This window comes from Leptonotus elevatus, chromosome 11 (assembly GCF_054856555.1).
Source record: "Leptonotus elevatus isolate MCC_2025b chromosome 11, RoL_Lele_1.0, whole genome shotgun sequence".
NCBI classification, from domain to species: Eukaryota; Metazoa; Chordata; class Actinopteri; order Syngnathiformes; family Syngnathidae; genus Leptonotus; species Leptonotus elevatus.
In genome coordinates, this window is record NC_141249.1 from 24,480,059 (window position 1) to 24,508,042 (window position 27,984).

The window sequence follows — 27,984 nt, forward strand, 5'->3', positions numbered from 1 at the left end:
AATCGGCCAAACAAAACTTTATTGACACTTTTTCAGCTTGGACAATGACAACGTATCGCCTGTTCATGCTGACGAGGGCTCGAACCAGATGCTTTCTCGTCTCGTTTCAGACCGATGCCCATTTTTGTCAGAAAAAAAATCCCAACCACCGATTAATCAGCCAATGTCAGTCATTAAAACATACGTGTAATTCCTAAACGGGCATTTCAGCGGGTGTGTGCAGATTGGTGGGCCAGCCTCGAACCTCCTCCGCGCAAACAGTCAGCCGTCAACTGTAAATAGATTGACGGTTCAGTAAATAGGATTTTGCTTTATGCTTCCCACAATGCATTGTTTTTGATGAAACAAAATGGAACTTAAGGTTGCGGGTCCAATTCTTGCACAACTTGCGTTGCTTGTCCAAATGAAGATTTGCTTTGTTTTGAATGGCAGGTCCATCAAATGATCTTAGCAACAAACGTCATGATCGATTCGGTATCGAGGGATGCGCGTTATCGTCTGCTTTCGTGTGTAAGAAATCACGCCAGCGGTGTCACTTGTCCACAAGCGCTGGAAACGCTTACGAGTACATGAAGGGAAAAAGGTTTGACGGGCCGTAATGGGCCCATTTCATCGGCCAGCCCACGAACCGATGATTCGACCTGAGCGCAAACAAACAAAACACGATTATTCTTTTTGTTTTTAATCCATGAATGAAATGTGCGTGCGTGAGGAAGCGGAAGGTGCTTCAAGGTCGTCCGTGTTTAAACCTCGAGCGAGCGCGAGCGCCAATGTGAACATTTCAACACACGCTCCACACGTTTGGCTGCGGCCGACGCGGCCGACGCGGATCGAGCGCTTCACAGGGCGAGGTGCGGCTTCCTGTACGTGTGCTCGGTGATGGTCAGACGGTTGAGGCGAGCGCCGTAATAGTCCACGATGTAGTCTGAGCCGTCCGACGGGCCCACCATCTAAAACCGCAACACAACCAGGCAGCGCGGTTAGCACGGTTAGCACTGCACACGCGCGCACGCGCGCTAGGAAGCCTGCGAATGGCACAAGAGGCCAGCGAGCATGTTAGCGTGCACCGACAAGAGCCGCCGCCAACCTGCATGGCGATGAGGATGAAGTCCACCAGCGTCCCGATGCCGCAGAAACCCACCGTGCAGAACTTCAGCACACCTGACGCAAAGCAAAGGAAAAGGCAAGCTTCAACTGCAGGCCTTCTTCTTCCTTCACCTGCCTGCAGGTGTGTGCGTGTACCAAGCGCAGGATAGCCCAGGTAGAAGCGGTCGGCACCGAGCCAGCCGAGGAAGAGCGACAACGCCACCGCCACCTTGTAGGAGGAGCCGCTTCTGAAAGCACAAAACAACACACCGGCATGTTGACAGATGCGCACACACGCCTTCCTGCGGGTCGTGTGCGTGCGTGCGTGCGTGCGTGCGTGCGTGCGTACTCACACGTTCCGGCAGGGAATGGTTTTATTAAAGCCCACCTCCTCCCCACTAAAGCGAAATTCTGTCCCATTGGAAAGTCGACAGGTGACGTTTGGCGCTGGAAGACACTCCACTACAAACACACACACGCACGCACACGCGCGTTAGAAACTCATGAGCGTGTGGTCTCCACGGCAACAAGGCATGCCACAAACGTGGCGATCGCGAGCGGCACCGACCCCAGGCGCTGGCATCTCGGCAGTTTTCCGCTTCCTGCGTGACATCGTCGATCTTGGGCTCTTTACACAAATACGTCAGCGCTGTCAAGGAGTCGCCAAACAGGAAGTCACTCGCGGCAGACAGGAAGTCAACATTTTCAGGGACTTCAGACAACTATGTCGTCCAGGCCTCGTTTAACTTCAAATTGTCTAAATCCTCGGAATTCTCTGATTCTGTAGTCCTCCGTGAAAGCAGATCGACGACCTTTTGTTTGTTTTACGCAAGACATTTGGAAAACAATCTGCTTTTATTTGGGAGAACAACATCAATTTATGATTGCACATTTCCTGCACTGTCAAATTGAAATAATGTCTTGTTTAGGATTTAAAAATAATAATCAAATCAACTCAAGAAATCTGAGGTTAATATTGCGTATATCCAAATAATTATTAGTTGCAGTTGCACCGAATTTGCATCGCCTCACCGATGATAAATCAAACCGCAGTCAGAAAAAAAAAATCACTCAATAAGAGGAGGCAATGCTGATGCTATGTTTTCATTCAAGCCATTTTTGTTTGAACGGTTCTGATGATATGGAAGATTTGTCAAGTACGTGCCTTTGCCACCCGGAAGTCATTGGAAGTAAACGTCAATGGTTGAGCCTTTCCAACAGATTTGATGCTGTCAGTCATCAACTCCCAAGTAACAAACAAGCATTATTACAGCCACATGTGCGCGACACATTCCGTTCCATCCGTTCTGTTATTTTGCTGTTCGTTCGCCGCAACGTCGCGATATTTTTTTGCTTGGTTTTTCTGCTTTAGGTTGACAGCTAAGTGGGTGCTAGCTGTTAGCATTAGCTCCACGTCCATCTCCGAGACGAGTCAAGCGAGAGCGAGTCAAGGGAAGGATATTGTCCGAGTCTCAGGCTGTGGCAGCCGCCCGTCTCCGTCTCCGTCGCCGCTGCCGCGACAATCGTCCGCCGAAAAGACGAACAAGACAAGAAAAACAACAAAATTGCACACAAGCCGGAATGCAAACAACACCGCGACATGGCGGATGCTGTGACGTCACAAAAGCCACCTTTAGGGCTACAGGGGGGGAAAAAGAACTACTCACACAAATTTCCCTCTTCGCGGGAATCATTTAAAACAAAGAGTTGCCGTAAAGCTCCTAAAGTTAATTATGGGGTAATTTCTGAAGCTTATATAATTATTTTTTAAAAGGAACAAAGACATCGACGCGTCTAGATTGGGTGAAGTTGTAGTATTAGAGTGCTGGCGTTTCCCACAGCAAATAAACGCAGCATTTAAAGTGATACTGTCGTTCAAGGGAAGCCACTTCAAGTAAGTTTCGCTTCAGTTTCGATGACAAATCTTGTGAAAGAAATAAGTCGTCGTTTTTATTCACTCTCGTTTGAATGGGCAGGTTGTGCGAATGCGTTTTCCGCTTGGGAAGAGCACGAAACGAGTCGGGGGACTTTTTGGAGGCGGCGGGCGACACTTTGAGATAAGGGTGTTAGCATGCTAACGGCTAGCCGACCAAGTTGCGAGGCGACACCAACTTTTCATTCTTGTCTGTCGTTTCTTTGCAACTGTCACGCCAGCGGACGCGCACATTGCCCGAGTTGATGACTTTGTTGCTTTGTGTTGCGTTTCATGGTGAGTTTCGTTCATGTGGTGGGTTCATCTCGAGTTTTCATGCACCTGCCGAATGATGCAAAGTGGCCCCGCCCATTGAAAAAAAAAAACATCAGCTAGTTGATAGAATCAATATGTCAGTAGTATAATCGGCGTAAACAACCCACCCAAATCCAGGTTTTAGTATGAAGAGCTTGTTTGTTGGCCACTCGGCCCTGCCTCCGTCGACCTTCCCACTTTCACTTCCGTGAAGGTGAATCCGGCTGCAGGTGCGCCATGAATTCTTTGCCTCGAAAAGTTCGGCCTGCTGCACTCGAGTTTTCAAATCTGAAAAGGCTCCTCATCTGTTACGCATCAATTACGAAAGCATATTTCTGCCATACTAGCAAGAAAAAGAGATCAATTGAATGTAAAGAGCACAACGACACGATGCCTTTTAATGTCATTCCTCTGCGTGTCTTCTTTTTAAGATACTCAATGCAGAACTATAAAAGGTGGTTTAAAAAATAAGGCCAAGTGTTTCAAAAGATTCTTCGATTTCACGTTAACTCTGCTCGGTGTTGCCTTCGAGCTGCCCGCCGGGCCAAAGCCCGACGTCGCCTCAACTTCGGTCCAGTCCGGTTGTATTGATACATTTGCAATCAATCATTTACAATCATTTTCTTTTCAGACATGTATCCAAATTCAATTTGGATTTTATGCGCAAGACAGATTTTATTTCTCTGTATTGAAATTGAGTATTTAGGTAAGCTTTAAAAGTATTTGTGTACCTGATCTCAGAGTATTTTGTCATTTGTCGATTCAAGAGAATGAAGGTAGCTTTTCATAGATTTTAGACCTAATGTTTAGGAGTACTCGAGTACACGTTGGATTACTTTAGTATTTCACTCGATTTTCAGTAGATTTGAAAGTATTTGCATAACTTTGATAAAGTGTTTTAGTAGCTTTAGAAGTATTTAGGTTAGTTTTGTGCGAATTTCAGTAGATTTAGGTCATTTACATGAGGGAGTGTTTACGTTGCATTGTGCATGAATGCTGGGGGTTCAAGTTGGTGCTTGTGGTGGAGCAGGTTCAACGTCACCCTCGTCACGTGGTCATGTCTTCTTGCAGATCCAAGCGGGATGCCGGACAACGCCGGCCCGAGTCAAGTGTGGCCGGCGGCCGCCGTGTCGCCCGGCGAGCGACGGCGGGCGGCCGCCGCCCTGGAGCGTCTGCGGGTCAAGCTGGCCGAGAAGGAGGAGTGGCGGCGGCACGCGGGCCACGTGGCGGCGCTCAAGGAGACGCTGGACAGTCCGCTCTTCGCGCACGTGCTGGCTTTGCAGCGTGCCGTCGCGCACCTCAAGGAGCAGGTGCCCGAACCCGCCCGAACCCGCCCGAACCCGCGCACGCACGCACGCACGCACGCACATGCAACAACTACAACACACTGTGTGTGTGTGTGTGAGCGCAAGGCGACATTTTGTGTGAGAGAGGAGGGCGTGTGTTAGCATGAAGCTAAAGTGACTTATGAAAGGAATGCAAGTGAGTTTACTGCGTCTCACGTCTTCCTTTTGTTTCGTCCGCCGCCGACGGAAGGAAATATTTCAGGCCTCCACTTTCCGTCACAACAACAAATACGAGGATCATTTGCCGATAAAATAGTTGTAAGTACGCCTGTGCAGAGGTGCAAATTCTCCTTGTGTGCTCTCTGACAATGAGAGCGCCACCTACCGAAGTGGATGTGCATTTGCGCTTTATTTTGGTAGGGCAAGCAGCAAAGTTCCCGGAGGTCACAAGCCCCCCGAAGTTGAGTCATTCCCATAATTCCATTCAAAAAGTCAAACTTTCATAGATGATGGATTCGGGCTCACAACTTGAGCGATTTCAAGGTTCGTGTTCATTTTTGCATTATTTGTGCTTCCAGCTCATAAAACCCACGAAAACAGGATGTCAAAAATTGAATCAAGTGAAGAAAGCACAATTAAAAGATGGATGAATGGAAGGTATTTTCAAAACGATAGTTGGTTGGATTCCCTTTGTCTAAAGCGCTGCCTGAAGGTGCCGCGGCAGTGCCTCGGGTCCTGGAAGCCCACGCAGGCTTTCTTCATGTTGCTGTCAGCAGGGGGGGGGGGGCAATTTTCCCTCTTGACAGTACTGTAGTATTTTCCTCTTCCTCTCAAGAGGAAATTGAGCCCCCCCAGACCCCGAAACAAAAGCGCTGACAGCAAGCATGAAGAAATGATCAAGAATCTTCCCGGACCTCCAGGCAAGGCCACGACTTTTGACGATTGATATCGTTCTGAAAATACCATCCGTCCATTCTTTTTTCCTTTTCCATGCAAAACACGGGACGCATGCATGTTGATGTCTTCGCATTGTTCACGTTTTTCGACGTCCTGTTTTCGTGGGTTTTATGAGCTGAAGCCCAAATAAGGCAAAAATGAACAAAAACCTTGAAATGAGCCCTGAATCTATAAAAGTTTGACTTCTTGAGCGCAATGATGGAAAGGACGAGCATCTGTAAATCTCAGAAGTCCCAAGTTGGATCTTTCGTGTGTGGAGGCGGGTACGCCGCATCACGCCGACAAGACGCACAACAATTAGCATGTGCGTTAGCGCGTACACACAAGATGTGATGTCGCTTTGACACGTTGGAGGCGCGCGTCCCGTACGACGAGGCGCGCGTCCCGTACGACGAGGCGCGCGTCCCGCACGACGAGGCGCGCGTCCCGCACGACGAGGCGCGCGTCCCGCACGACGAGGCGCGCGTCCCGTACGACGAGGCGCGCGTCCCGCACGACGAGGCGCGCGTCCCGCACGACGAGGCGCGCGTCCCGCACGACGAGGCGCGCGTCCCGCACGACGAGGCGCGCGTCCCGCACGACGAGGCGCGCGTCCCGCACGACGAGGCGCGCGTCCCGCACGACGAGGCGCGCGTCCCGCACGACGAGGCGCGCGTCCCGTTTCCGTGTCGGGCGCGGGCTGCGCCTCACCGATAAATAACGCCGCGTCCAAATTAAGATAATGGCGGGCTTCATATTGTAAGTGGCGCCAAGGTCGCGGCAAGTGTCGGCCACTCCACGTACTGTAAGTCTATGAAGGCGTCGGCGGCACTTTATTTATGCCCGGCCTCCCCGGCGCTGATCAATCAAGCTTTAATACCCGCCGTCCCGCTTTGACAAACTGCTCGCTCGCCTGGAAGCTCGCTGGTTTGCCGGCGCCGGCCCCGCCCGCCCGCCCGCGCCGCCCCCGCCCGTGCCGCGGGGAGCTCAGCGACACAAAGTGAGCGGAAAGGTCATTCATACATTACCTGCGAGGAAGGCGTCCATTTGCACGCCAGCTTCTTTACTCGAACTGCAACGCGTCTTGCAACTTGCGTGTGTTTGCGTGCGTGCGTGTGAGTTTGTGTGATTCCAACACTTGCGCCATTTGGAAGGTTCGATACCACTTTTTTTTCAGACTGATACCAGTACTCATCGATACCAAGGGCTAATACCACTGGTACTTTCCGTCCCAAAACAATGACAGATCATTTCAAAGAAAGACCTTTTTATCCCATAAAAATTCAGCTCCATTTTCTTTTGGAGTGTTTGTTGATCAAATCCAAATTGAAACTGAATTTCAATCCATTCTTACTGAGCAAACGTGCGCCTTATGTAGCTGATGGTAAAACGGTCGCAAGAGTCCTGGTATCGGCCACCTTGATACCGATACCTTGAAATAAAGCCCGCTATCGACTGACACCGATACCTGGTATCGGTACTTGCCCGCGCCTGTTCTGCTCGGCGACACAATGTAGACATTGCCGATGACACGACTCAGCCATTGTTCATAGGATTCTTTATCCTCGGTGAGGAGCCGACTTGATTCAAATGTGACGACGACAACAAAACATTTCATTCACTTTGATTGATGTTGCGACGGCAAATTTTCCACAAAGTGTTTTGTGTTTTTGGCTGGAACGGATTCACGGCGCTTCCGTTGCCTTTGGACGAGGAAACGCCGCTTTTGACTTTTGCGCCTAACGAGCAGCTGACCTTTTCCTCCTCGCCCTCCAGTTGACTTCGCCGGCACAGGAAGAGGGCGGCCGGCGCTCGGGCGAGTCGGCGGCCGACGACGGCTCGGCCATCTCGTCCCCGTCCTCGTCCCCGTCCTCGTCCCCGGTCGTCCCCGCCGACGACTCGGACGTTCCCGTCCTCGGGGCTCCGCCTTTGCCCGACCGCCTTCACCGCTGGATCGTGGCCGCGGCCGCCGTGAGAACCGCGCAAACATTCGTCAATGTGGCTTTGTGGGGATTTCCGCCATCTTGCGTGTGTTCATGCGTGTGTTTGTGCCGTACCTTTCCGCGTGTGCGCGTGTGTGTCAGGGTCGCCCGACGGAGCACGTGCGTCTCCCGCGCCCGCCGTCGGGGAGCCTGGGCTTCAGCGTGGCGGGCCTGCAGCCGGGAAGCGACGGCCACCACGTCTTCGTCAAACACATCCAGCCCGGAGGCGTGGCTCACAGGTGACGCTCGGCCAATCGGGGCCTTCTCCTCAAATAGTGGCTCGACGCCACGCCGCGCGGCAAATACACGCTGCGCTTGCTGTCACGGGAAAGGAAACATTTGACATTGACACACAAACCATAGAAGCGCTTTCAACTTTGTTGCTAACCAAAACAGCAGCACATATGGTTGATTCGCCCGCACGGCTTTGACGGCGTTGCGTTGGCGTCGGCAGGGACGGACGTCTGCGGGAGCGGGATCAGATCCTGGTGATAAATGGGCGCCCCCTGGAGGCGGGCATGACTCAGCGTCAGGCGCTGGCCTTGCTGCAGCTGCCCGGTCGCACCCTGGACATGACGCTCGCCAGGGACGACGACGAGGTGAGACACGTCAACGTCACGGACCCCGCCCACATTTCCTGGCTCAGAAAAACACACGAGGACGCACGTTACCAACAATTGTTCCTTTGTGTGTGTGTGAGCAGTTGTTTGTGCACGTGCGCATTGCGGCTGCCCGCTGACAGCGTTACGATGGCGTTGGTTCGATGGCGTTGGTTTGATGGCGTTGGTTTCAGAACCACCAAAAGTCGTCACTGAACGCAAGCCGACTGAATGAATGTGGTTGAATATCCGTTAGCATTGCACGGCTAATGCTTAGCCTCCGCCGAGCGGCGCTGGTTTATCTGCACCTGCGCCAACGTCTCCCGCTCGGGGACGATGGCCGACATGTCGCCATCTTGAGCTCAGCGGCCGTCGTCCCGTTTTTGACGAGAGATTTTGGTGTGACCTCCTCCAAGGCCGAGTGGGCTCACGTGGAGGAGATCCAGTTGCTCAACGACGGCGCGGGTTTGGGCTTCGGCATCGTGGGCGGGAAGAGCGCCGACGTGGTGGTCCGGACGCTCGTCGAGGGAGGCGCGGCCGACAGGGTACGTCCGCGGCCAACCGTTCTTTGCTCTTCCTCTTCTACCCATCGCTCCTCCTCGTCCAATCAGGACGGGCGTCTGCGCACGGGCGACCGCATCCTCCGCATCGGGGCCACGCCCACCGACGGGCTCAGCAGCGACGAGGTGGTCCAGGTGCTGCAGGGGTGCGGGAGTCACGTGACCATGCTGATCGCCAGGGACCCGTGCGGTCAGAGGACCAAAGCCCCGCCTCCTCCGCCCGACTCGGCCCCCGTGTCGACCGCACCCGCGCTGATTCCGCAGCAGCCCCAACGCCGGCCCAGCAAGTTGGTGAGCAGACGTGACTTTCTACTTCCTGCCTCCTCATTTCTACTTCCTGTTTCCTATCTTGGCTTCCCAATTCTCCTCGTTCCCACTTCCTTTTTGCTGCTTGAGGTCACGTCTTTCCTGCTGCTTGCTTTCTTCTTCCTACTTCCTGTTTGTGTGTTTCAGCCCAGCCTGGACGGCTACGAGATCCACGAGGTTCCGCTCGCCAAGAAAGACGGACAAAGCCTCGGAATCTCCATCATTGGGCACAACCCCCTCACCAGCCAAGGTAGGCGGCTCACCGCATCTCCTCCTCCTCCTCCTCCTCCTTCTTCTTCTTCATCTCTCACGATCAAATGGGCTGCCGACATGAACGCTGTACTTTGGCGAGCTAGCCAGGAGGACGAGGTGAGTCGTCGTCGTCCTTCGCCGCCGCCGCCGCCGCTTCATTCTTGTTGTTTTTTCCTTTTCCTTTCTTCAGCCAACGTTCATGTTTTGGAAGCTGCTGCTAACATTAGCATCCGCCTCCATCTTTGCATGACGATGTTGTCGACCTCCTGACAGATGCGGTGGGCGTGTTCATCAAGCACGTGGTCCCGGGCAGCGCCGCTCATCACAGCGGGAACATCAGAGTTCAAGACCGACTCATTGCTGTGAGAAGCCCGCCACGCCGTCATGATGTCATCGTCGTTATGGCTGCATCGCACGCCCCGACCTGATCGCTACGCAACTTGAAATACGAGCACAATCGTAACTTAAATCGTCTTTCGTCATACTTTGGCACCACCAACCAACTCGTACTTTCCTTCTACTGCTCGCAAATCGAAGACGGGCCGTTGTGAAGTTTGCTATCGCCATCTCGTGGTGGTGGTCTGAAATGCACTCGTTTCTCAAACGTCACCCTCGTATCTTCGTCACCGTGCCGCCGACAAAATGGCCGACACCATGTCTGTGTTGTGCTCGTTCAGCTGGACGGCGTCAGCCTCCACGGTCTGACCAACCAGGAAGTTGTGGAGGTCATGACACGGACGGGCCGCACCGTGATTCTCACGCTCGTCCGAAAGAACAACAACGACGCCGCCGCCGCCGCCGAAAGGTCCCTGGATCGAGGTAGCCAACATGGCGACTGCCTGCCTCTCTTATTGCACAATCTTTGTGAGTCTCCGCGTGTGTTGTTTTGTGTGTATTTCCCCGTCATGTGTTCTTATGTTTGTGTGTGTTTCAGTGGAGTCTTCTCAGGGGTCACTGCAGAGGTCACCGGAGTTGAAGACTCACGCTGAATATTTGGACTCGCACAACACAAGCAGTGGTGAGCATACAACACGCACACGCACACGCACACGCGCGACATAACACAGACACACACTCGAAGGTTAGCTCGCCGTTCGTCTTTCTTTGTCGTGACAACGCACTCCCCAAAAAGCCATGAGGTGGAGGCAAAGCGCTACTTTTGTCTAAATGAAACTCCTGCTTCCTCACACTTTCTTGCCACAAGATGGTGGCAAAGTAGAGTTGTGCGCCACCTAGAGGCTGAGCTGGACAAAATGGCCGACTCACGACACCAGCGAGGGATTCTTCCGCAGTGGTTAGCGTCCAAGTTTGTGGCCGGCAGATCTCTGGCGTACGCGCTAACTGCTAGCCATTAGCGTGCGCCGCGGATGTACGAGCCTTTTTATTCTTCTCTACGCCAAAGATTGATGACGGCCCGGCCGCGCTTAGCAATGCTAATTTAATCTAAAGCGTTGCCTTTCTTTTTTTTTTGTGGTGCGCTCAGCAGCAGACGGACATCGGCTTGACATCCGCGTTACCGTAGCAACCGCCGCTCACCTTAAGCCAGACGGAGCTCTTGACACAACACAAAAATGTGGGGTTTTTTCCTTCCCAGTTCATGCGTGTGCATGTGCGCGTGCACGTGCGTGTGCGCGTTACTTCCTTGTGTCATTTGCTTGCGTGTTTGTGCAGCTGCTGATGCGGCTGTGAAGGCCAAGTGGCAGAAGGTTCTGGGTCCAAACTACCATGTCCTGGTGAGGAAGGACCAATTTTCTTTGTTTCCATCATTGTGAGCTGTCAAATGTTTTTTTGTTTTTGTTTTTGTTTTTTATTTTTTCCCAGACTGATTTCAGCTCTTGAGTCGTTACAATACCGAGTAATGTACCAAGTTGCATCTCCTCAATGCGAGCCCATTTGGTTCTGGTAAATGAACGGCAAACTTCCGTTCTTGTCATTTCTAGTTTCTGACTGTAAAACGGCATCGGTCCAATACCGATACCTGGTATCAATACTCGTCCGTCGCGAGCTTTAGTGTTTGACTGGAAAATAGTTTGTGAGCCTTTTTATGCTTCTGGTCCACTTTCAGCAAACGCTGGTGCTAATGAACATGATAAGCGCTTTACCACACTCACGTCAGAGCCCAAAAGTAAGCAGAGCTGCAGTGTTGGCGCAAAAGAGATGATTATTATTACAGCCTTCGCAGTATTAGTTTTATGACACAAGCATGTGAATACGTGAAAAAAAGTGTAAAATGATGAAAGTTGTCCAACGAGTGACTTTTTCACGTGGTCCGTTGTCAAATCTGAAATGGTGCTCGGCCGCCATCTTGTGGTAAATTTGTTTCCAAGCTTGAAATTGACCTTTGACAAACCTCATTGACGAGCATCCTCGCCAATGGCAGCCAACGAGTCCATTTGAATCGAATGTGGACGGACGGCCTTCTTTCAGGTGGTCAACTTGCATCCTGCCATTTCGGACGACGCCCACCTGCGGAGGTCCTCCAAGGTGCCGCGCGCACGCCGGGCGTCCCGCCGCCGCCCACCCGGCCCGACGTGACGTCTTGCGTTTTCTTGCAGCTGCTTCCCGTGCACGCGCTCCGCCTGGGCGTGGAGTTGGACTCCTTTGACGGCCGCCACTACGTCTCCTGCGTGCTGCCCGGAGGACCCGCGGACGAAGACGGCGTCCTGCGACCCGAGGACGAGCTGCTGGAGGTAAACGGCCGCGTCTGCGACCTCCGCCCCAAATCCTGTCCGAGTGTCCTGATGAGCGCGTCCGCGGCAGGCGAACGAGGTGCGGCTGCACGGCAAGTCTCGCCGCGAGGTGGTCTCCTTCCTGAAAGAGGCGGCCCCGCCCTTCACGCTGGTCTGCTGCCGACAGCTGGCGTCCGACTCCGAGGCGCAAAAAGAGTCGGAAGGACGCGGGAGCGCCGTGGACCACGTATGTCGGAGATAATATCGTTTGGAAGTCGGACTGGGCCGTTTTTGGGGTCGCGAGTGCGTCCTCGCCGACATTCACGTTCAACGTCACGGCTTGACAAAAACGCAACTTGGCATATGCTCGCTATGTTTACGCACTTTTACAACAGTGGCTCATTTAAAAAGAAAAGAAAATGACGACGATAGCGTCTTGATTTTCTTATGTCGTTTGTTTCGTGTATGATCAGAAAGAAGGTCGATGGAATTGATCAACGTCGACCACCTCCAAATTCAAAAGAGCCAAACATTTGAAAATGGCATCGGCGTAAAAAACAATCCATTCAATTTTGAATCGGATTTTTTATGAAATCAATCTGAAATTCAATCGAACTTCATGATTGTTCACTTTCTGCGCTGCAAATTAGAAATAATGTCTGCATTGAAATGAAGCCCCAAAAATGTTGTTGTTTTTTCAGATTTATCGGCAAAGTCGCCGTCAGTTGTGACATCGTGCCGATTGATTGTTTGTGTTTTTGCCAGCTGGAGATGAAGCTGGCGTCGGCGCTGTGCGGCGGAGCGAGCGCCGCGTCGGACCGAGGCCAGCGACAGGAAGTGGAGCGGGTCAGTTCTCGGGCAGAGGAGGCGTGCGATTGGTCCCGATCAGAGGGAAAGCGAGCGGCCGGCGTAACCTCAGCTCACTCGAACCGGGCCACATGAGAGTTCTCAAACATTTTACCTGCTTCAAAAAAAGACCGTTCTGTGTTCTGTGGCCGAAGCGAACTCGCAACTTAGCTGCTGTGCACAACATGACATTATTGTCAAGAATGTTTTCGACTTTCCTGAGAGTGTCAAAACAATCACAACGACGGCGCTAACGGCAACGGTCGGCCTGCGCGATGCATTTCAGTGCGCGTCTGGAAAACGCATGTTGTCATTTCATGCGCTGTTGAGGGCAAAAAAGTCTCCATGGAAAAGCGGCTTGCCTTGAAAGGAAGCTCGTTTCGGTGCTCCTTTTTGTGCTCGCCTCACTTGACTTCCTTCTGTCATGCAAAATACAAAACGTTCCCCGCTTTTGCCGTCCGTCAGCCCAAACCAAACTCCAAAACCAAACACGGTCACCGTCTGATTAAGAGGTGGACATTTAACAGCCGCGTGATGTGCCGGCAGTTGTCGGCCATGTCGGTGGAGCTTGACGAAGAGGAGGAAGAGGAGGAAGAGGAGGGTGGAGACAGTGAAGAAGGAGAAGACGACGAGCTGGCCCTGTGGTCTTCACAGGTGGACGTGTTGGAGCTCCACAAGGAGGCCGGCGGAGGTCTGGGCTTCAGCATCCTCGACTACCAGGTAACTGCCACCCCTCCCCAACCGCACCCATACCCCGCCCCCACCCCCCCCCCCCCCCTGCACATTCTTAGCTCTTTGTCTGTAGGCGCAGTTTCACCTCCAAGACCCCACCCCCCTCCTCCACCCTCCCTCCCCTAGCTGAGGGGGTGGAGCGAACTCTAGGTGACGTCCCGGGTGGTCTGCATGCAACACCCGCCTGGGGGGGCGGTGTTTTTTTTTGTTTTAGTTTGGGGGGGGGGGGGCGGGGTACTTCCCAATATCGAGACAACATGAGAGATTTGTCCTCTTTTCGTACAGACACAATCTGACAAGCAAGCATTTGTTTGTTGACGCGTCCTCAACTCATCGGTTATCGAATGCGAACCGATGAATCGTTTGGCGACTTCGTTGAAATCCACCAAATCCTCCAATTTCAGACGCTTGCTGCTCAGGTTTCGGTCGTCCTCCGTGAACGCAGACTGATGATCGTTGAGGTTTTTTCAAGATAACTTTGAAAAAGAATGTTCAACATTTTGAACATCTTTCTGGCAGATGTTATGGACCGAACCGGGACAGAATCATCATCATATTAATGAAAAGACAAACACAAAAGCGAGCTCCTGCACGCCTGCATGTGTGAAATGTCCAATTCTTTATTGTTAGTAAGACCTCGTCGGCCCCCGCATGCTTGCCGTTCAACTCGTCTCTGGATTTGCATAGTCGCCCATTTTTGGGGCTGTTTCATTTGTGGATGTTGTTTTTAAAATAAGTAGTTGTTCTTACGCAATATTTACTCCGAACCTTTTCTAGATCTTGCACACAAGAAATACACCAAATAAAAACCAAGCATTTTCATCACCTTTTGGTGGCGGCGGGGTTTGCGTGTCCCGCTGATCCGAGAAGCGATGCGGTCTGCGGCACCCGTGGCCAACGGGTTCGAGGTCAGGCAGCAGACGAAGCACGGCTCAAACGGAATGAGGAGTACAAATATTGGCTCGTGGTTTCCCTTCAGCGCTTGAAGACCAGCACCTCCAAATCCGAGACCTCGGTCCTCAGTCGGGAAAGGCTTCGTGTGTGCGTGTAGGCGTGTGCGTTACACGCGGACATCGGATCTCTGCCACGGATGTACACATGTTACACACGTGTGCTTCAGTTCTGTGCACTGGACGCGTCTTCCATGCTTGCTGTGGTAGCACAAAGTGCTAAGAATAAGTGCGTGCGCGTGCGTGCGCGCGTGCGGGGAGTTGCAAAAAGAACTGTCAGCCTTTGAATAGTTTGGCGTGCGTGCTAAAGGTCTTTGCAGAAAGTTGGCGTTCCCAAAATGAAGAAGGAGCTGCAGTAGGCGGAGCATCATCACCTGTAGCCATCTCGCCGCCTCTAAAAATACTCCAGTTGGCACGCCGAGCCACGCTGAGCCCGGCCTGCGTTGCCCCGGCGATGCCACCGGGGAGTGCGCCGTGTGCGTGCGCGGTGCGTGCGTGCGCGGTGCGTGTGCGTGCGCGCCGCTTTATGCCCGCCGTCCGCGCTCGCCTTCAACTCGCCGTCGGCCCTTTGACCTCGCCAAAAGTTTGGCGCTCGCATCACTTCCTGCTTCCCAACTCGTGAGTGCCCGCTAGTCAACGCGATCAACGCCACGCCAACTCCTCGCCAACTCCACGCCAACTCCACGCCAACTCTTCCTTCCTCCATCACAACCTGAGGTTGCAAAAGTACTCACGGCATTCTCAAGTTTCTTTTTTCAACTCTGGAACTCGCTCCAAAAAAGTCCATTCGCATTCAATTATTTATGGAAAAAAACCGTCCAAAATATGATTAATTATGGAAGCGTATTGTTGCCACACTCCAAACCTTTTTTTTTGCATTTTTCATGATAAATGTCATCTTAAAATGTGTTTGAACAAAACAAAGCACGGTGTGTGTTCTTTCCAAGGAATTGCTTGATTTTGTTTTGTCCAACACTCGCGTGAAATTGATCACTTGAAACTTCAAACTTCAAACTTCAAACTTCAAACTTCAAACTTCAAACTTCAAACTTCAAACTTCAAACTTCAAACTTCAAACTTCAAACTTCAAACTTCAAACTTCAAACTTGAAATGGATCCCGCCAAGATGTCAGCTTGTTTACGACATTGCAATTCATTCATAATCACTACTGTTGCCATTTTTCTGAATTTGAATGCCAGAAGCCTCTTTTGACCATTTGCCGGCTCTCGCCAGCTATTCTTGCATTTGGGCATTTAGTTCCATTTTTTTATGTTTAAAAAAACAAAACAAGATGAGATTTAAACTTTTAAAACGTGTCATGTCTTTTTATTTTCCTCGTTTTTGTTTTAGGTGAGGGATTCTCTTTGAAGCTCATGAAAGCCACGTCTTTTAGTCTCTGTCTCCCCCTGCTGGTCACCTCATGACATCACTCTTCTCATTTGCTATTTATTTATGGCTGCTGTTTTCATTTGATTTGATTTGAGTTCAAATGTTTTTGTTTCTTTTCCGTTTGACCGACGATGCAAGCGGCATCCAAATGAAGATTTTCTGACTTTGGTGTTTATTGTCTTGCCGTTTTGAAACGAGTCCAATTGTTTGTTTTCAGGACCCTTTGGACCCGAGCGGCTGCGTGATGGTCATCCGCTCGCTGGTGGCGGGCGGCGCGGCGGAGCGCGGCGGCGCTCTACTTCCCGGCGACCAACTCGTTTCCATCAACGGCGTCCGGCTGGAGGGCCTGACCCTGGAGCGGGCCGTCGGCGTCCTGAAGGGGGCGCCGCCCGGCGCCGTGCGCCTCGGCGTGCGCAAGCCCCTGGTGGTGAGACGCAGCATTGCCGTTGAAATGAAGTCACCTGCTCACAAGCCACGTGATCCGTTTGTCCGTTTCACGGGATGAGCGTCGCGGCAATAAATCCCGTGACGGATGTCGGCGCGTCTCGCGCCTGCCGAACGTCCCCTCGCAGACGAGCTCTCGGCAAATGTAGAAATGATGACGTCATGCCGCATTTTTGTCAAGGCCATTCCCGACAAAGTGACCAAAGCAATCGACGGGATTCCCAATGAAATTCCATTCGGATTCAGACTTGTCATTCCCATTCAGGTGTTTTATATTCGTGTCGTTCCGATACTGCAAAACTGGGTATCGGTATCGGTATCGGTGGGCAAAAATGCAACACTGCGTTCATTGCCTCTGGCTGTTGGGATTCATTCCAATTGGAACGCGCTTCCTCTTGTCCTTCATCTGGTCCTCGTTTGTCCCGCCCCCATCTTTCATCATCATCATCATCATCATCATCATCATCATTCCTACAGACGGAGAGATCTCCTGCCATTCTACTTTCTCTCTTTCTTGGCTTCTCTTTTAATTTTTCATTTTTCTTGTCTGTCCGCTTTCTTTCCTCCTTTGTTTTTTTTCCTGTCATTTTTCTTTTCTACTTTCTTTCCTTTTCTTCCTTTTGTTCTTCTACCATTTCTTTCCTTCTTATTTCTTTTGTTCGTCTTTCTTCCTTTGATGCTTTTTCTGTCTATCCTTCCTTTTCTCATCTTTTGCTCTCTGTCTTTGCTTCCTTCTTTTTTTCCCTTCCATTTTTCCATTTTTCCTTTTCTTCCTTTTCTTCCTTTTCTTCCTTTTCTTCCTTTTCTTCCGTACTCGTCCCCTCCGCTGTCCTGTGCGAACGTCACAGGAGGGCCGCCACCCAGCGGCCGCACATGGACGGAAGAAGTGACGCTGTCCTGTCCTGTCCCCGCATCCCCTTCACCTTCCGTCAACCTCCCTCCTCCTTTCTTTCCCCTCCTCCTCCTCCTCCTCCTCCTCCTCCTCCTCGCCTTCATCCCCCTCGTCTGTCCTCCTCGTCCTCCTCGAGCGAGTCGCTGAGTCAGCGAGATGTCGGGACGCGGCAAAGTGCTCCATCAGCTCGACAACATCGCCGCACTCTTAAGTGGAGTGTTGGGGGGGGGGTTGTCAAGGGAAGGGGGGGGGGGGGGTGCTGTCCCGATCCACGACTACCGCAGTATTAGGTCACCGCAGGAAGTGTTTGAGTAGCGTGACTTCCTGTTTGTTGCTGGGACGCACGTCATCAAGATTTCCGGGAAAAAAAATGTCACTTCATTGTGGGGGCCACATGGACAGTTCCTCAAAATGTCCGCTCCAAATGGCTTTGGGGAAGTTGGGAAGGGTTGAAGCGTCGTCGCCATTTATCATTCCCGGCCGACTTCTGCATCACAGCAACCCATTTCCCAAAATGGCCGACAATCTGTCAACATGAAATAAAAAAGCTTTCCCAAAAATGACAACTCGCACAAAGTAATGTTAATGACCGCATCGTGAAAATGTGATCATCGAGGATTTTTCTGTGGCTGGCGAGCAGCCGCGTCTCATCGTCTCATCGTCTCATCGTCTCATCGTCTCATCGTCTTCTCGTCTTCTCGTCTCATCGTCTCATCGTCTCATCGTCTCATCGTCTTCTCGTCTCATCGTCTCATCGTCTTCTCGTCTTCTCGTCTCATCGTCTCATCGTCTCATCGTCTTCTCGTCTCATCGTCTCATCGTCTCATCGTCTTCTCGTCTTCTCGTCTCATCGTCTTCTCGTCTCATCGTCTCATCGTCTCATCGTCTCCTCGTCTTCTCGTCTTCTCGTCTCATCGTCTTCTCGTCTCATCGTCTTCTCGTCTCATCGTCTTCTCGTCTCATCGTCTTCTCGTCTCCTCGTCTTCTCGTCTCATCGTCTTCTCGTCTCATCGTCTTCTCGTCTCATCGTCTTCTCGTCTCCTCGTCTTCTCGTCTCATCGTCTTCTCGTCTCATCGTCTCATCGTCTTCTCGTCTTCTCGTCTTCTCGTCTCGACTTGTTGCTCTCCAAATCATGTGCAACCAAGAAAGATTGAGAAGATGTAACCGATTTTCCAAGCGGCTTGAACGTGACGACCTTTTCCCTTTTTCCATTCGCCTCCCAGCACGAAGGTTGCGGGTGCGCTCCCCAACACTCGGCACGTGAACGTGCCCTTGAGCAAGATACTCAAGTGGCAAATGATTGATGCGGCAAATGGTCGGGTCACGTGAAAGGTCGCCGCCTCTTAAAACCTTACGAGGGTCGCGTTGGCGCCATCAAGCGTTGCGCGCCTCACCTCCGTTTAAGGGCGCGCCGGGAAATTATCCTAAGTGTTGTCGTTAATGCACTCGCGGCGGTAACGGCCGTGACAGGAAGTGCTGAGTGTGCGCTTTTTTTCTTCTTCTGTCTTTTATGCGCTGGCCGTCTTCAAAGTCACTCACGCGCACTCGCGTGACCTCCTCGCCGCATGACTTTGGCCAAGGGCAAACGGAGGAGGAGGCGGAGCTCACCAGCACCGCTGGCCTTTCGCCGTACGCTCCGGCTTCTCTGACCTCTGACCCCACCGAGGAGGAGAGCAGGGAGATGGCGGTGGACGATGAAGAGGAGGAGGAGGAAGAGGAGGAGGCGGAGACGGAGGCGGAGACGAGCCGGCCTCCCAGGAAAGCGTCTCCGTCCTGGGACGAATGGAAGTCGGCGTCCTCCTCGCCGGGTTCGGAAGCCGCACAACAGGTCAGTCGACCGCTTCACGTCCCCAAGATCCACGTTGGCGGACGGCGGCGCTCCAACACGTTTCACATTTGCGCTTCAATTTCTTTTTTTCTTTTTCAATCGACTCATTTTGAATTGATTTGTATTCATTTGACTTTCAGTGCGATCAGTTATCGTTTTTACAAAAATCTTGTGCGCCTGATTTTTAAAAAAGTCCAGCTGAGCGTTGAAAAAGCAGACGGAGGCCATCATGTGAAAAAAAAAAAGATTTTGTCGTCCCGAAAGCTCACGATTCAAATGTGCTTCCTGTGTTTCCCTTTCAGACTCCGACGCAAGACGGACGACTTCCTGGTGACGCTTCTTTCGCTTCACACCTGCAAATATCATTTTGATGTGATCACCGAAAACATGCGTGTGCGTGTGCGTGTGCGTGTGCGTGTGCGTGTGCAGGCCAGCGTGCAGACACGGAGGCCGACTCAGAAGTCAGTGGGACAGACACCGAGTGAGTCCTCCTCCTCTTCCTCCTCTTCCTCCTCTTCCTCCTCTTCCTCCTCCTTCGCCTGACGTCTGTGTCGCCATCTGTTGGTGATTTTGTGAAGTGGCTCCGCCCACCCGCCCTCACTTGTGATTGTCACGTTAGGTCCATCAGGATGATTGACACGGAGAAACGCAGGAGGCGGAGTCAAGTGGGATTCTCTGCCACCAGAAGAGGGCGCAGGTGAGTCGTACGTGGAGACGCGCCCCCGTCGACATGTTGCTCATTGCGCATGTGCGTGCGTGCGTGCGTGCGTAGGGAGCTTCCCGAGCGCGAGGAGGGCGAGGGTGAGGAGACTCCTCGGTTCAGTCACTGGGGACCCCCCCGCAGGTAAACGAGCCCCCCACCCGACCGACGTTTGCACAAGGATGGCGCTTTGGGTGACGGCGTGCGTGCGTGTGTGCGTGCGCGCAGGGTGGAGGTGTGGCCCGAGGACGGCGAGTCGCTGGGCCTGAGCATCGTGGGCGGCCATCACGTCATCAAGCGTCTGAGGAACGGAGAAGAACTGAAGGGAATCTTCATCAAGCAGGTGGTCCCCGGAAGCCCCGCCCACTCCGCGCGAGCCCTCAAGACCGGAGACAAGATCTTGCAGGTTCTTCCAGAATCTCTTTTCTCTTCCTTATTTCATCTTCTTTGCCTTTTTCATTCCTTGCTTCTTCTTCCTCTTCCTTCCTGCTTTTCCGTTTGTCTTTCCCTTTTCTTGTTCTTTCTGGTTTTCACCTCCCTCTTCGTCGTCGTCTTCCGGCGCACGCCAAAGCCGGCAAATGAGACGATCCGGCGGCCAAATGGCCCCGCCTACTTCCCGGACTTGTGACGTCTCTCATTCCAATTCTGGCAACTCCGACGTCACCTTTTGAAATCTTACATTGTGGTCAAGTCACCTCCATGTAAGGTGCGTGTGCGTGCGTGTGCGCAGGTGTCAGGTGTGGATTTACAAGGTGCCACTCACGAAGAGGCGGTCGACGCTATCAAATCTGCTGCGAGTCCCGTCGTCTTCATCGTCCAGAGTCTGTCTGCTAACCCGCGAGTATGTGCGCACGCGCACGCAAATTGCTTTTGCGTTTCAATTGTTTGTGTGCACCTTTTGTGTATACATGTGTGTGTGTGTGTGTGTGTGTGTGTGTGTGTGTGTGTGTGTGTGTGTGTGTGTTTGTTTGTGTGTGTGTGTGTAAACATTTGTGTTGCCATAGTTACCTTGAAAAGTTACTTTCAATCTCAGGTCATCAGGAAAGTAACAAAGTTAGATTCCAAGTTACTTTGATCAGATGCCAACAACCCAATAAAAAAGACCAAAAAATACAAAAATATATCAAAAGGATCAAGTTGATATGAAAAAATGAAGGCAGCCTTTTTGACTGAAGCTCAATTATTTGATTTGATTTATTATTATTATTATTTTTTATGCATCTTTCTGGACTCCTCTTCCTCACTTCACGTCACCTGGCGGCCATTTTCTGCTGTTGCCTTCGCTGAAGACGTTTCAGATTTGTTTGTTACACAAAAATGCATGAAGTTGTTAGAAAGTAGCTTAAATCAAATGTGTTGGTGAAAATGGCAGCCAATACGGAGTTTGTGGCCTTTGCGGCACGCCGTGCGTGCGTGCGTGCGTGCGCGCGTGCGTGCGTGCGCACGTGTGTGGCTTGGCATCACGTGTCTATCATCAGCTGCTGATGTTTTTGGTGAGGAGCAAAGGATTGTGGGAGTTTTCTCCGTGCCGCTTCTCCTCTCGTGACCGCGGGAACCGAACCAAAAGTCCACTTTGACTTTGTGTTGTTTTTTTGTGTGTGCAGATGATGAGAGTGGCCCCGCCCCCTCAGCGGGAGCCGCCCCCTTACAGGCCGCCCGGCCAATCAGAGCAGGAGCTGGCGCCGGCCCCTCAAGGTGCGTCGCTGTCAAATTGCTTCTTTTGAAGACCCAAAAGAAAGAAAGAAAATTGCAACTTCATATCGTTGCAACCAATGTGATTGTATTTACAATAACAATTTACAATTTCCACCCTCGATGAATAAACGATTGACGTAGATCAATAAATTGAAACCGTCGTACCTCCACAAACGGCCCGAAAACGTCATCATCGACATTGCGTCATCGTCAAAGAGCGCCAGCCATTTTCAACACTTTGGATTGCGCAACATTTGTAAAAATAAAGCCCACCCACATGAGAGGACGGACCAATCGTGTGGATTGGTGTTGAAAATTGTGCCAATATGTAAATATCGACATTAGCTTATTTGAATGATGAATAATTCATGATCCTTTGGAGCGTTTCTAATTCATTCGATGATAATTAATCAAGCAGTTATTTCAATGAAATAAATAGAAAATGTTTTGTTTTTACAAATGAGATGAAGACAATAAGCAATAAGTATGAAATGATTGATGTTGAATAATGATTGCGTCAAATGTGTTTCTAGTTTGACTTTGAATAGTTTAAGAAGCCGAATGAATCCGAATTTAGGAATGAAATGTTTTTCAATGTCATTATGTTGAAAAAATTAGGAACAACTTTTTTGTCCTTTTTTTCTTTTTTCCCGAGCGCAGCGGCTGGCCGAGTATTGAAAAAGGTTCTTTCTTTTGTGTCTTTGCAGGCCTTGTATGACCACACCCCCTCCCTCTATACCCCCCCCCCCCAAAAAAAAACCCCACACCTTTTTTGCAACGTGATTGGATGACGATGTGCTCAATCTTGTTGTTTTCACACGCTTTGGGGGTGGGGCTTGATTTGTGGTTGGTTGAGAGGTGGGGCTTGTGAGTGAGTGGGCGTTGTCACTTGAGCGGTGGGCGTGGCCAGTGGCTTGCTGTCATGAATGCTTCAAATGTCATGTGACCTTTTCGGAGCAATAAAACGATGCCAGTGCAACTCGTCCTTCTTTGCTCTCCTTGTTTTACCTTCGGAACGCCTTGAAAATGACTAAAGAAAACATTTGGACTTCCATTCCAAGCAACTTGCACTTGCAATCGGACAAAACCAAAAGCGATTCCATTGTCACTTTGTTTCTTTGCTCTTTTGCTTCTCTCCTCGTTTCCTTGCCTTCCTTTCTTCTCTTCTTGTTTTTCCTTGCTTCCTTCTTTCCTGTTCTTCTTTCCTTTCCTTCCTGCCTTCCTTCCCTCAGACTCACTTTTAGCTTCTTCTCTGCCTTCTTTTGCTCACGCTTGTTTTTTCCCTCCAACACTTCCTTCCTGCTCTCCTTCCTGCCGTATCGTCTAACCGGCTCCTTATTTTCAAGTTTGCCGTACATATAAAATTGATTTGCAATCTTGCTGCCGCATCAAATTCAGCTCGTAAGTCAAGGCCTGCTGCTCGGCCAATGACAAAGGTGCAACGCCGACTTTGGCCCGCCCCCTGCCTGGCTTCCTCCTGCTCTTCTCCTTGTTGTCCTTGCTGCAGTCAGCTGGGGGCGCTGCTGAGCTGACTTGCGCGAGTTGGGCTGGGAGGGGCTGAGGGCGTGTCGTCACATTGCTAGCTGTGCGCACGCACACGCGCGCTCGCGCTCGTTGTGGCCGTCTGGATGTCACGCCTGAGGCGAGACTGAAGCATGGAGCATGCTGATGGCAGGTCAGTGCGTGCGCGTGCGCGCGTGTCGCTCATCACGTATGGACACACAAGTGGCGTCATGCTGCAGTATTTGTGACGGTGATGAGTGTGCTGTTGCGCAGCTGCTGCTGTGTGTGCGCGCGTGCGTGTGTGCGTGTACGCTAACCCTGTACGGAGGAAGTGTGTCAAAGGTAGGGCCCGCGTGTCCCCGTCAAGCCGTTCACTGTGGTTGGTTGGTCCAGTTTTTTCAATGAACGGTTGTTGCCCATTTTGTCCACCGGAGGGCGCAGTGACAGTGAAGGTGTCCGCGCTTCAGGATTTGACGCCTGATCTCGGTGCACTGGTAAAGTTTGGAGAGCGAAAAGAAGTCCGCTTGATTGCCACCAAACTTGCGTCACGCCCGAGACCTCCGGTGGAAATATTTGGCGCCCGGCTGTCTGCGTGCTAACGGGCGGCGTGCGTGCGTGCCCAGAGCCTTGGCGTGATCGCTACGGCGACCTGCGGGGGGAGCTGCTGAGCGTGGAGCTGGACAAGGAAGCGGGCGGCGGTCTGGGGCTCAACCTGGCCGGGAATCGGGACCGCTCCACTCTCAGCGTCTTTGTGGTAGGACTCCGCCCGGGCGGGGCCGCCGCCGCCGACGGACGCGTGCGCGTGGGCGACCAGCTGCTCCAGGTCAGGCGCGCGCCCGCTTGGCTCGCTTTTATTGGTTCTCGGGGGTTCTTTTGCTTTGCTAGTGTGTGTTTTAGCCGTTTGTGTGTGTGGCAGGTGAACGATCACGTGCTTTATGGGCGGAGCCACCAGAACGCCTCGGCCCTCATCAAGAGCTCCGCCTCCAAAGTCAAAATGGTGCTGCTCAGGTAAGAAAGGCCTTTTGATGATTAAGCGTCCTCTCCTGGCCGTCACCTTGATGACATCACCCCGCGTGGCAGGAGCCAAGATGGCGTCCAGCAGATGGCGGTCCCGCCCTTCCCGCCGCCCCCCAAGGTAAAGCTGCCGCCGCCGCTTTGCCGGCGACGCGATGGATGACATCACGTGTTTTCCGTCAGAGCGTGTCACCGCCGCCGCCTTCAGGGGATTCGCTCGTGCCGGCGGAATGGCCACGCCCACCCGACAGCGACATGCTCCGCCCACCCTCGGATGAAGACACGGTCAGCCTTGTTTACGTGCTTTTGGGGTGTTTGACTTGAGAGGTGTGAGATGTATGCAAATGAGATGCAAATGAGCCCCTCCCACGTGACTTGTGTTAGGACGAGAAGGCCGGCGAGGTCATCGAGGTCGTCCACAAGATGAACGAGGACGCACCGGAGCAGCAGGTAACGCCGTCGCCACAGCAACACGTGTGTGTGCGCGCGTGTGCGGCTCGGTCATGATGACATGGCCACGCCCCCATGACGGGTTTGCACCAAAGTGCCGATTGATGGTTTGATTGTCGATGGTTGAAAGAGTGAGCAGCGGCGCGTTGACGATGACATCACCGCCTCGTCGGTCGCCGTCACCACAGGTAGCGATGCCCCCCCCCTCCGCCGCGTGGTAGTCGTCATGGTGACCGGGCTTGCTTTGCCAACAGGAAGCCCCGCCTCCTCCCGCGACCCGTCCACCTGCCGCGTCCCGCCGGGCCGAGTGACGACCTTGGAGATCTGCAAAGGTCGTTCGGGTTTGGGCCTCAGCGTGGTGGGAGGCGTCGACACGCAACTCGTAAATTTCTTTACACTTTTTTTTTTTCAAGGTTTTTGGTCAACTTTTTTCCTTCCTTGGCTTTTTTTTACTTTTACTTTTGAATTTCATTTCTCTTTTTTCCAGCTTTTCTTTTTCATGGTATGACTTTTTTTCTTTTCTACATTTTGACTTCCAATTTTGACCCGAATGTCGTCAGTACCAACTTCACTTTGATTTTCATTTTTATGTTCATTTTACTTTGACCTTAATCTGTATTAAAAATTATTATTATTTTTTTTACTTTTATGTTTACGTGTGATGAAACGTTTCCTCCCATTTTGACTTTTTCTTTCCATTTCATTTCATGTTGACGTTTTGGCGTTGCCAGCAAGCCATCGTGATTCTCGAGGTGTACGAAGAAGGAGCGGCGGCCAAAGATGGCCGCCTGTTGCCCGGCGATCAGATTCTGGAGGTACGCGCGCCGAACACGCTCCGGCACGGCGAGACGATGACGAGACGATGACGAGACGATGACGACGCGCAGGTGAACGGCGTGGACCTCCGGCGGACGTCTCACGAGGAGGCCATCGCGGCGTTGAGGCGTCCGTGCTCCAAAGTGGCCATGAAGGTTCTGCGGGACGGAGGCCGCCGCCCCCGTGCTGGCGAGGGCGGCGGCGGGCGCCACAGCCAGCCAAACGCCAGCATATCAGACGCGAGCCGTTCGCCGCCGTGCCCGCTGGACGTGGTCGCCGTGGAGCTGCGCAGGAAGGCCGGGCGTGGCCTCGGCATCAGCATCGTTGGGAAGAGGTCCGCTGCCGTGGCGACGTGCGCCGCGTCACGCTCGGCGACCGAAGTTGCTACTCCTTGGCTGTGTTTGTTTTTCGTGCATCTGTGTGCGTGTGCGTGTGCGCAGGAGCGGTAGCGGCGTGTTCATCTCGGAGTTGATGAGAGGGGGCGCCGCCGAGCTGGACGGCCGTCTGATGCACGGAGATCAAATCCTGTCGGTCAACGGCCAAGACACCGCGCACGCCTCCCAGGAAGCCGTGGCCGCCATTTTGAAGGTGACGCCCGCCCGCGCCGTCTCCGAGAGCGATGATTGACACGCTGACGTGTTGCGTGACCCCGCAGTGCGTCCGAGGTCACGTCGTGCTGGAGGTCGGTCGACTCAAAGCCGCTTCCTGCAAACGCGGCGCGCACGTGAGTTTGACGCTTCGCTCTCAAAGAACAAGTTTGAAATCAAGATTCAAAGGTCAGTTAGAAAAAAAATCAAAGAAAAGAAGAAGTATGAAAAGGGGGTCGGAAAGACGTATGAAGAATTAAAAAGAAAAAGAAAAGAAAATAAATTGAAAACGATGTGCAAGTCTGAAGATTCCAACGAATCAGAACGAGTCCGAACAAAAGCCAGAGATTCGGAAAAAACAACTTGAATCTCGAAAAGAGTCAAGAGTCTGAAAGCGGATTCAGGAAGTGACCAAAACATTTTGTGTGTGCGCAGATGGATGACGGAGGAAGGAGTTCAAAGGTCGTGGTGACTCCTGTCACGTCACAACAAGAGGATGAGGAGGGTGATGAAGATGTCACTTCCTGTCCTACCGAGGACACAAGTAGGTCATTGACGTTTATGTTAGCATTAGCATGCGAACCTGGCTTGTTGCCATGCTAACGTTATGGCTGCCGTTACAGGTGTCGACCTGCGCACGGTCCACGTCACCAAGGTAACCTCACACACACACGCACGCACACACACACACACACACACACACACACACACACACACACACACGAGGGTTAAGGCTGGCTTCGAAGTAGGGTTAGAAGCTAAAGTTAGCAAACGAGGGTTAGGTTTCAAAGTAAAGGTGGGGTTTGGGTTAGGGTTTCAAATGAGCATTTTAGAGCGGGATTATGCGAACCCCGACCCCCTCCCTTCCAGGGTGCAGGTGACTCCCTGGGGGTGAGCATCGCAGGGGGGAGGGGCAGCCCTCTGGGGGACGTCCCCGTCTTCATCGCCATGATCCAACATCACGGCGCCGCCGCCAACACGCAGCAGCTCAAGGTGCGTGCGTGCGTGCGCGCGCGTGCGCGTTTGCTACACGCGTGTGATTGGCACAAGTTGCGTGTGCGTGTTTAGGTTGGCGACAGGATCGTCAGCATCAACGGCCGGTCGGTGGACGCGCTGTCGCACGAGGACGTCGTCGACATGCTCAGACAAACGTCCGCAGATGTCCGGCTGCAGGTCTCACGCACACACACACAACTTGCATTTCTGTTCTTAACGCATTCACAATGTGTTGGCGTGCGTGCCCCAGGTGGTCGCTGACACCAACATGGCCGCCATCGCGAGTCAGGTGGAGAATTTGTCCAGCAGCAGCTCCACTTTATTTCCTGCCAGCGACGCACACACACAGTGAGTACACACACTCACGTACGCACGCACGCACGCACGCTGACCCCCTCGCCCCCCCCAGAGGATCTGGCCGTCGAACGGTCATTGTGGAGAAGGCGAGCGACGGTTTTGGCTTCAGCATCGTCGGAGGAGTCGGCAGCGCGCACGGAGATCTGCCAATCTACGTCAAGAGCGTCTTCAACAAGGTCCTCCCTCCTCGCCATGCAAAGCTAACATGCTAACGTGTTTGTGCTATCTACGTCAACGCCGTCTTCCTTGAAGCTAACATGCCAACGCGTGTGCGTGTGCACAGGGTGCGGCAGCGGCGGACCGACTTCCGAAGCGCGGCGACCAAGTTTTGTCGGTGAACGGTGAAAGTCTGGACGGCGCCACGCACGAGCAGGCCGTGGCCATCTTGAAGAAACACACGGGAAGCGTCACGCTCGAGCTCCTGTCCTAGCACGCACGCACGCACGCACGCCAAGACAAACCCAACCCTTCAGCGTCATGCCTGGATGCTAATGCTAGCCGCTAGCAATAGTTAGCCACATGCCACAATCGCTTGTCAACGTCTTCGTGACGACGTGATTGTCTTCCACAATTGACGCTTATTAGCATTTAGCTTAGCGTGACGTCGTCAGTGCTAACTAGCTGTCCTGTTAGCTTGAAAATCCATGTCGTGGTGATTGGAACAATTAGCAGCAAGCTACGCGAGACACACAATGCAATGTTGATTTGAACACACACACACACACACACACACAATATTTGTGTATTTAATACAACTGAAAGATATTCTCACACACGCGCGTGCGCCCTCGTTTATTTGAAGCCGCCGTCTGTGTTTGCTAAAATGGAGTCTGTTTAGTAAATACTTCCATGAAATGCAAATAAATGTTGAGAAAGCGAG

The 27,984-nt window shown here is 52.3% G+C and overlaps 2 protein-coding genes across 9 annotated transcripts; one reads left to right on the forward strand and one right to left on the reverse strand.

Annotated features, from left to right (window-relative positions):
- Window positions 1-2: 2 nt before the first annotated feature.
- On the reverse strand, window positions 3-2,819 carry tm2d1 (TM2 domain containing 1). Its single transcript, XM_086088688.1, has 6 exons — window positions 2,549-2,819; window positions 1,655-1,728; window positions 1,440-1,548; window positions 1,243-1,334; window positions 1,088-1,161; window positions 3-950 (listed from the first exon to the last, which is right to left on the reverse strand). The coding sequence occupies exons 1-6, from the start codon at window positions 2,686-2,688 to the stop codon at window positions 840-842; spliced, it is 600 nt and encodes a 199-aa protein (XP_085944814.1). The 5' UTR covers window positions 2,689-2,819; the 3' UTR covers window positions 3-839.
- On the forward strand, window positions 2,533-27,983 carry patj (PATJ crumbs cell polarity complex component). 8 transcript variants are annotated; one of them, XM_086088671.1, is made up of 44 exons: window positions 3,009-3,295; window positions 4,385-4,623; window positions 7,312-7,506; window positions 7,620-7,756; window positions 7,972-8,116; window positions 8,533-8,661; window positions 8,728-8,967; window positions 9,130-9,232; window positions 9,508-9,596; window positions 9,912-10,098; window positions 10,169-10,252; window positions 10,906-10,967; window positions 11,662-11,718; window positions 11,790-11,924; window positions 11,995-12,150; window positions 12,669-12,749; window positions 13,296-13,469; window positions 16,039-16,248; window positions 18,690-18,986; window positions 19,289-19,316; window positions 19,416-19,467; window positions 19,606-19,683; window positions 19,759-19,830; window positions 19,915-20,092; window positions 20,417-20,527; window positions 21,291-21,381; window positions 23,508-23,707; window positions 23,801-23,892; window positions 23,965-24,019; window positions 24,082-24,183; window positions 24,283-24,348; window positions 24,479-24,536; window positions 24,603-24,730; window positions 25,083-25,163; window positions 25,236-25,498; window positions 25,605-25,752; window positions 25,820-25,888; window positions 26,187-26,295; window positions 26,375-26,406; window positions 26,622-26,744; window positions 26,820-26,924; window positions 26,998-27,095; window positions 27,157-27,280; window positions 27,388-27,983. In XM_086088671.1, the coding sequence occupies exons 1-44, from the start codon at window positions 3,265-3,267 to the stop codon at window positions 27,532-27,534; spliced, it is 5,361 nt and encodes a 1,786-aa protein (XP_085944797.1). In that variant the 5' UTR covers window positions 3,009-3,264; the 3' UTR covers window positions 27,535-27,983. The 8 variants fall into 8 exon arrangements, 7 of the variants coding, with proteins under 7 accessions (XP_085944794.1, XP_085944793.1, XP_085944792.1 ...); XM_086088670.1 differs by having other exon boundaries at window positions 3,010-3,295; window positions 25,080-25,163; XM_086088668.1 differs by lacking the exon at window positions 3,009-3,295 and adding an exon at window positions 2,533-2,980 and having other exon boundaries at window positions 24,479-24,730; window positions 25,080-25,163.
- The last annotated feature ends 1 nt before the right edge of the window (window position 27,984 follows it).

Excerpts from the sequence above, each read along its gene's own strand:
- patj (XM_086088665.1), top strand. The coding sequence starts at position 3,265 with ATGACTTTGTTGCTTTGTGTTGCGTTTCATG. Across the intron at positions 19,468-19,605 it reads GTCAGTGGGACAGACACCGA|GTCCATCAGGATGATTGACA; the intron begins GTGAGTCCTCCT and ends TTGTCACGTTAG. Across the intron at positions 25,889-26,186 it reads CCTGCAAACGCGGCGCGCAC|ATGGATGACGGAGGAAGGAG; the intron begins GTGAGTTTGACG and ends GTGTGTGCGCAG.
- tm2d1 (XM_086088688.1), bottom strand. The coding sequence starts at position 2,688 with ATGTCGCGGTGTTGTTTGCATTCCGGCTTGTGTGCAATTTTGTTGTTT. Across the intron at positions 1,729-2,548 it reads CACAGCCTGAGACTCGGACA|GTATTTGTGTAAAGAGCCCA; the intron begins ATATCCTTCCCT and ends GACAGCGCTGAC. Across the intron at positions 951-1,087 it reads TCATCCTCATCGCCATGCAG|ATGGTGGGCCCGTCGGACGG; the intron begins GTTGGCGGCGGC and ends TTGCGGTTTTAG.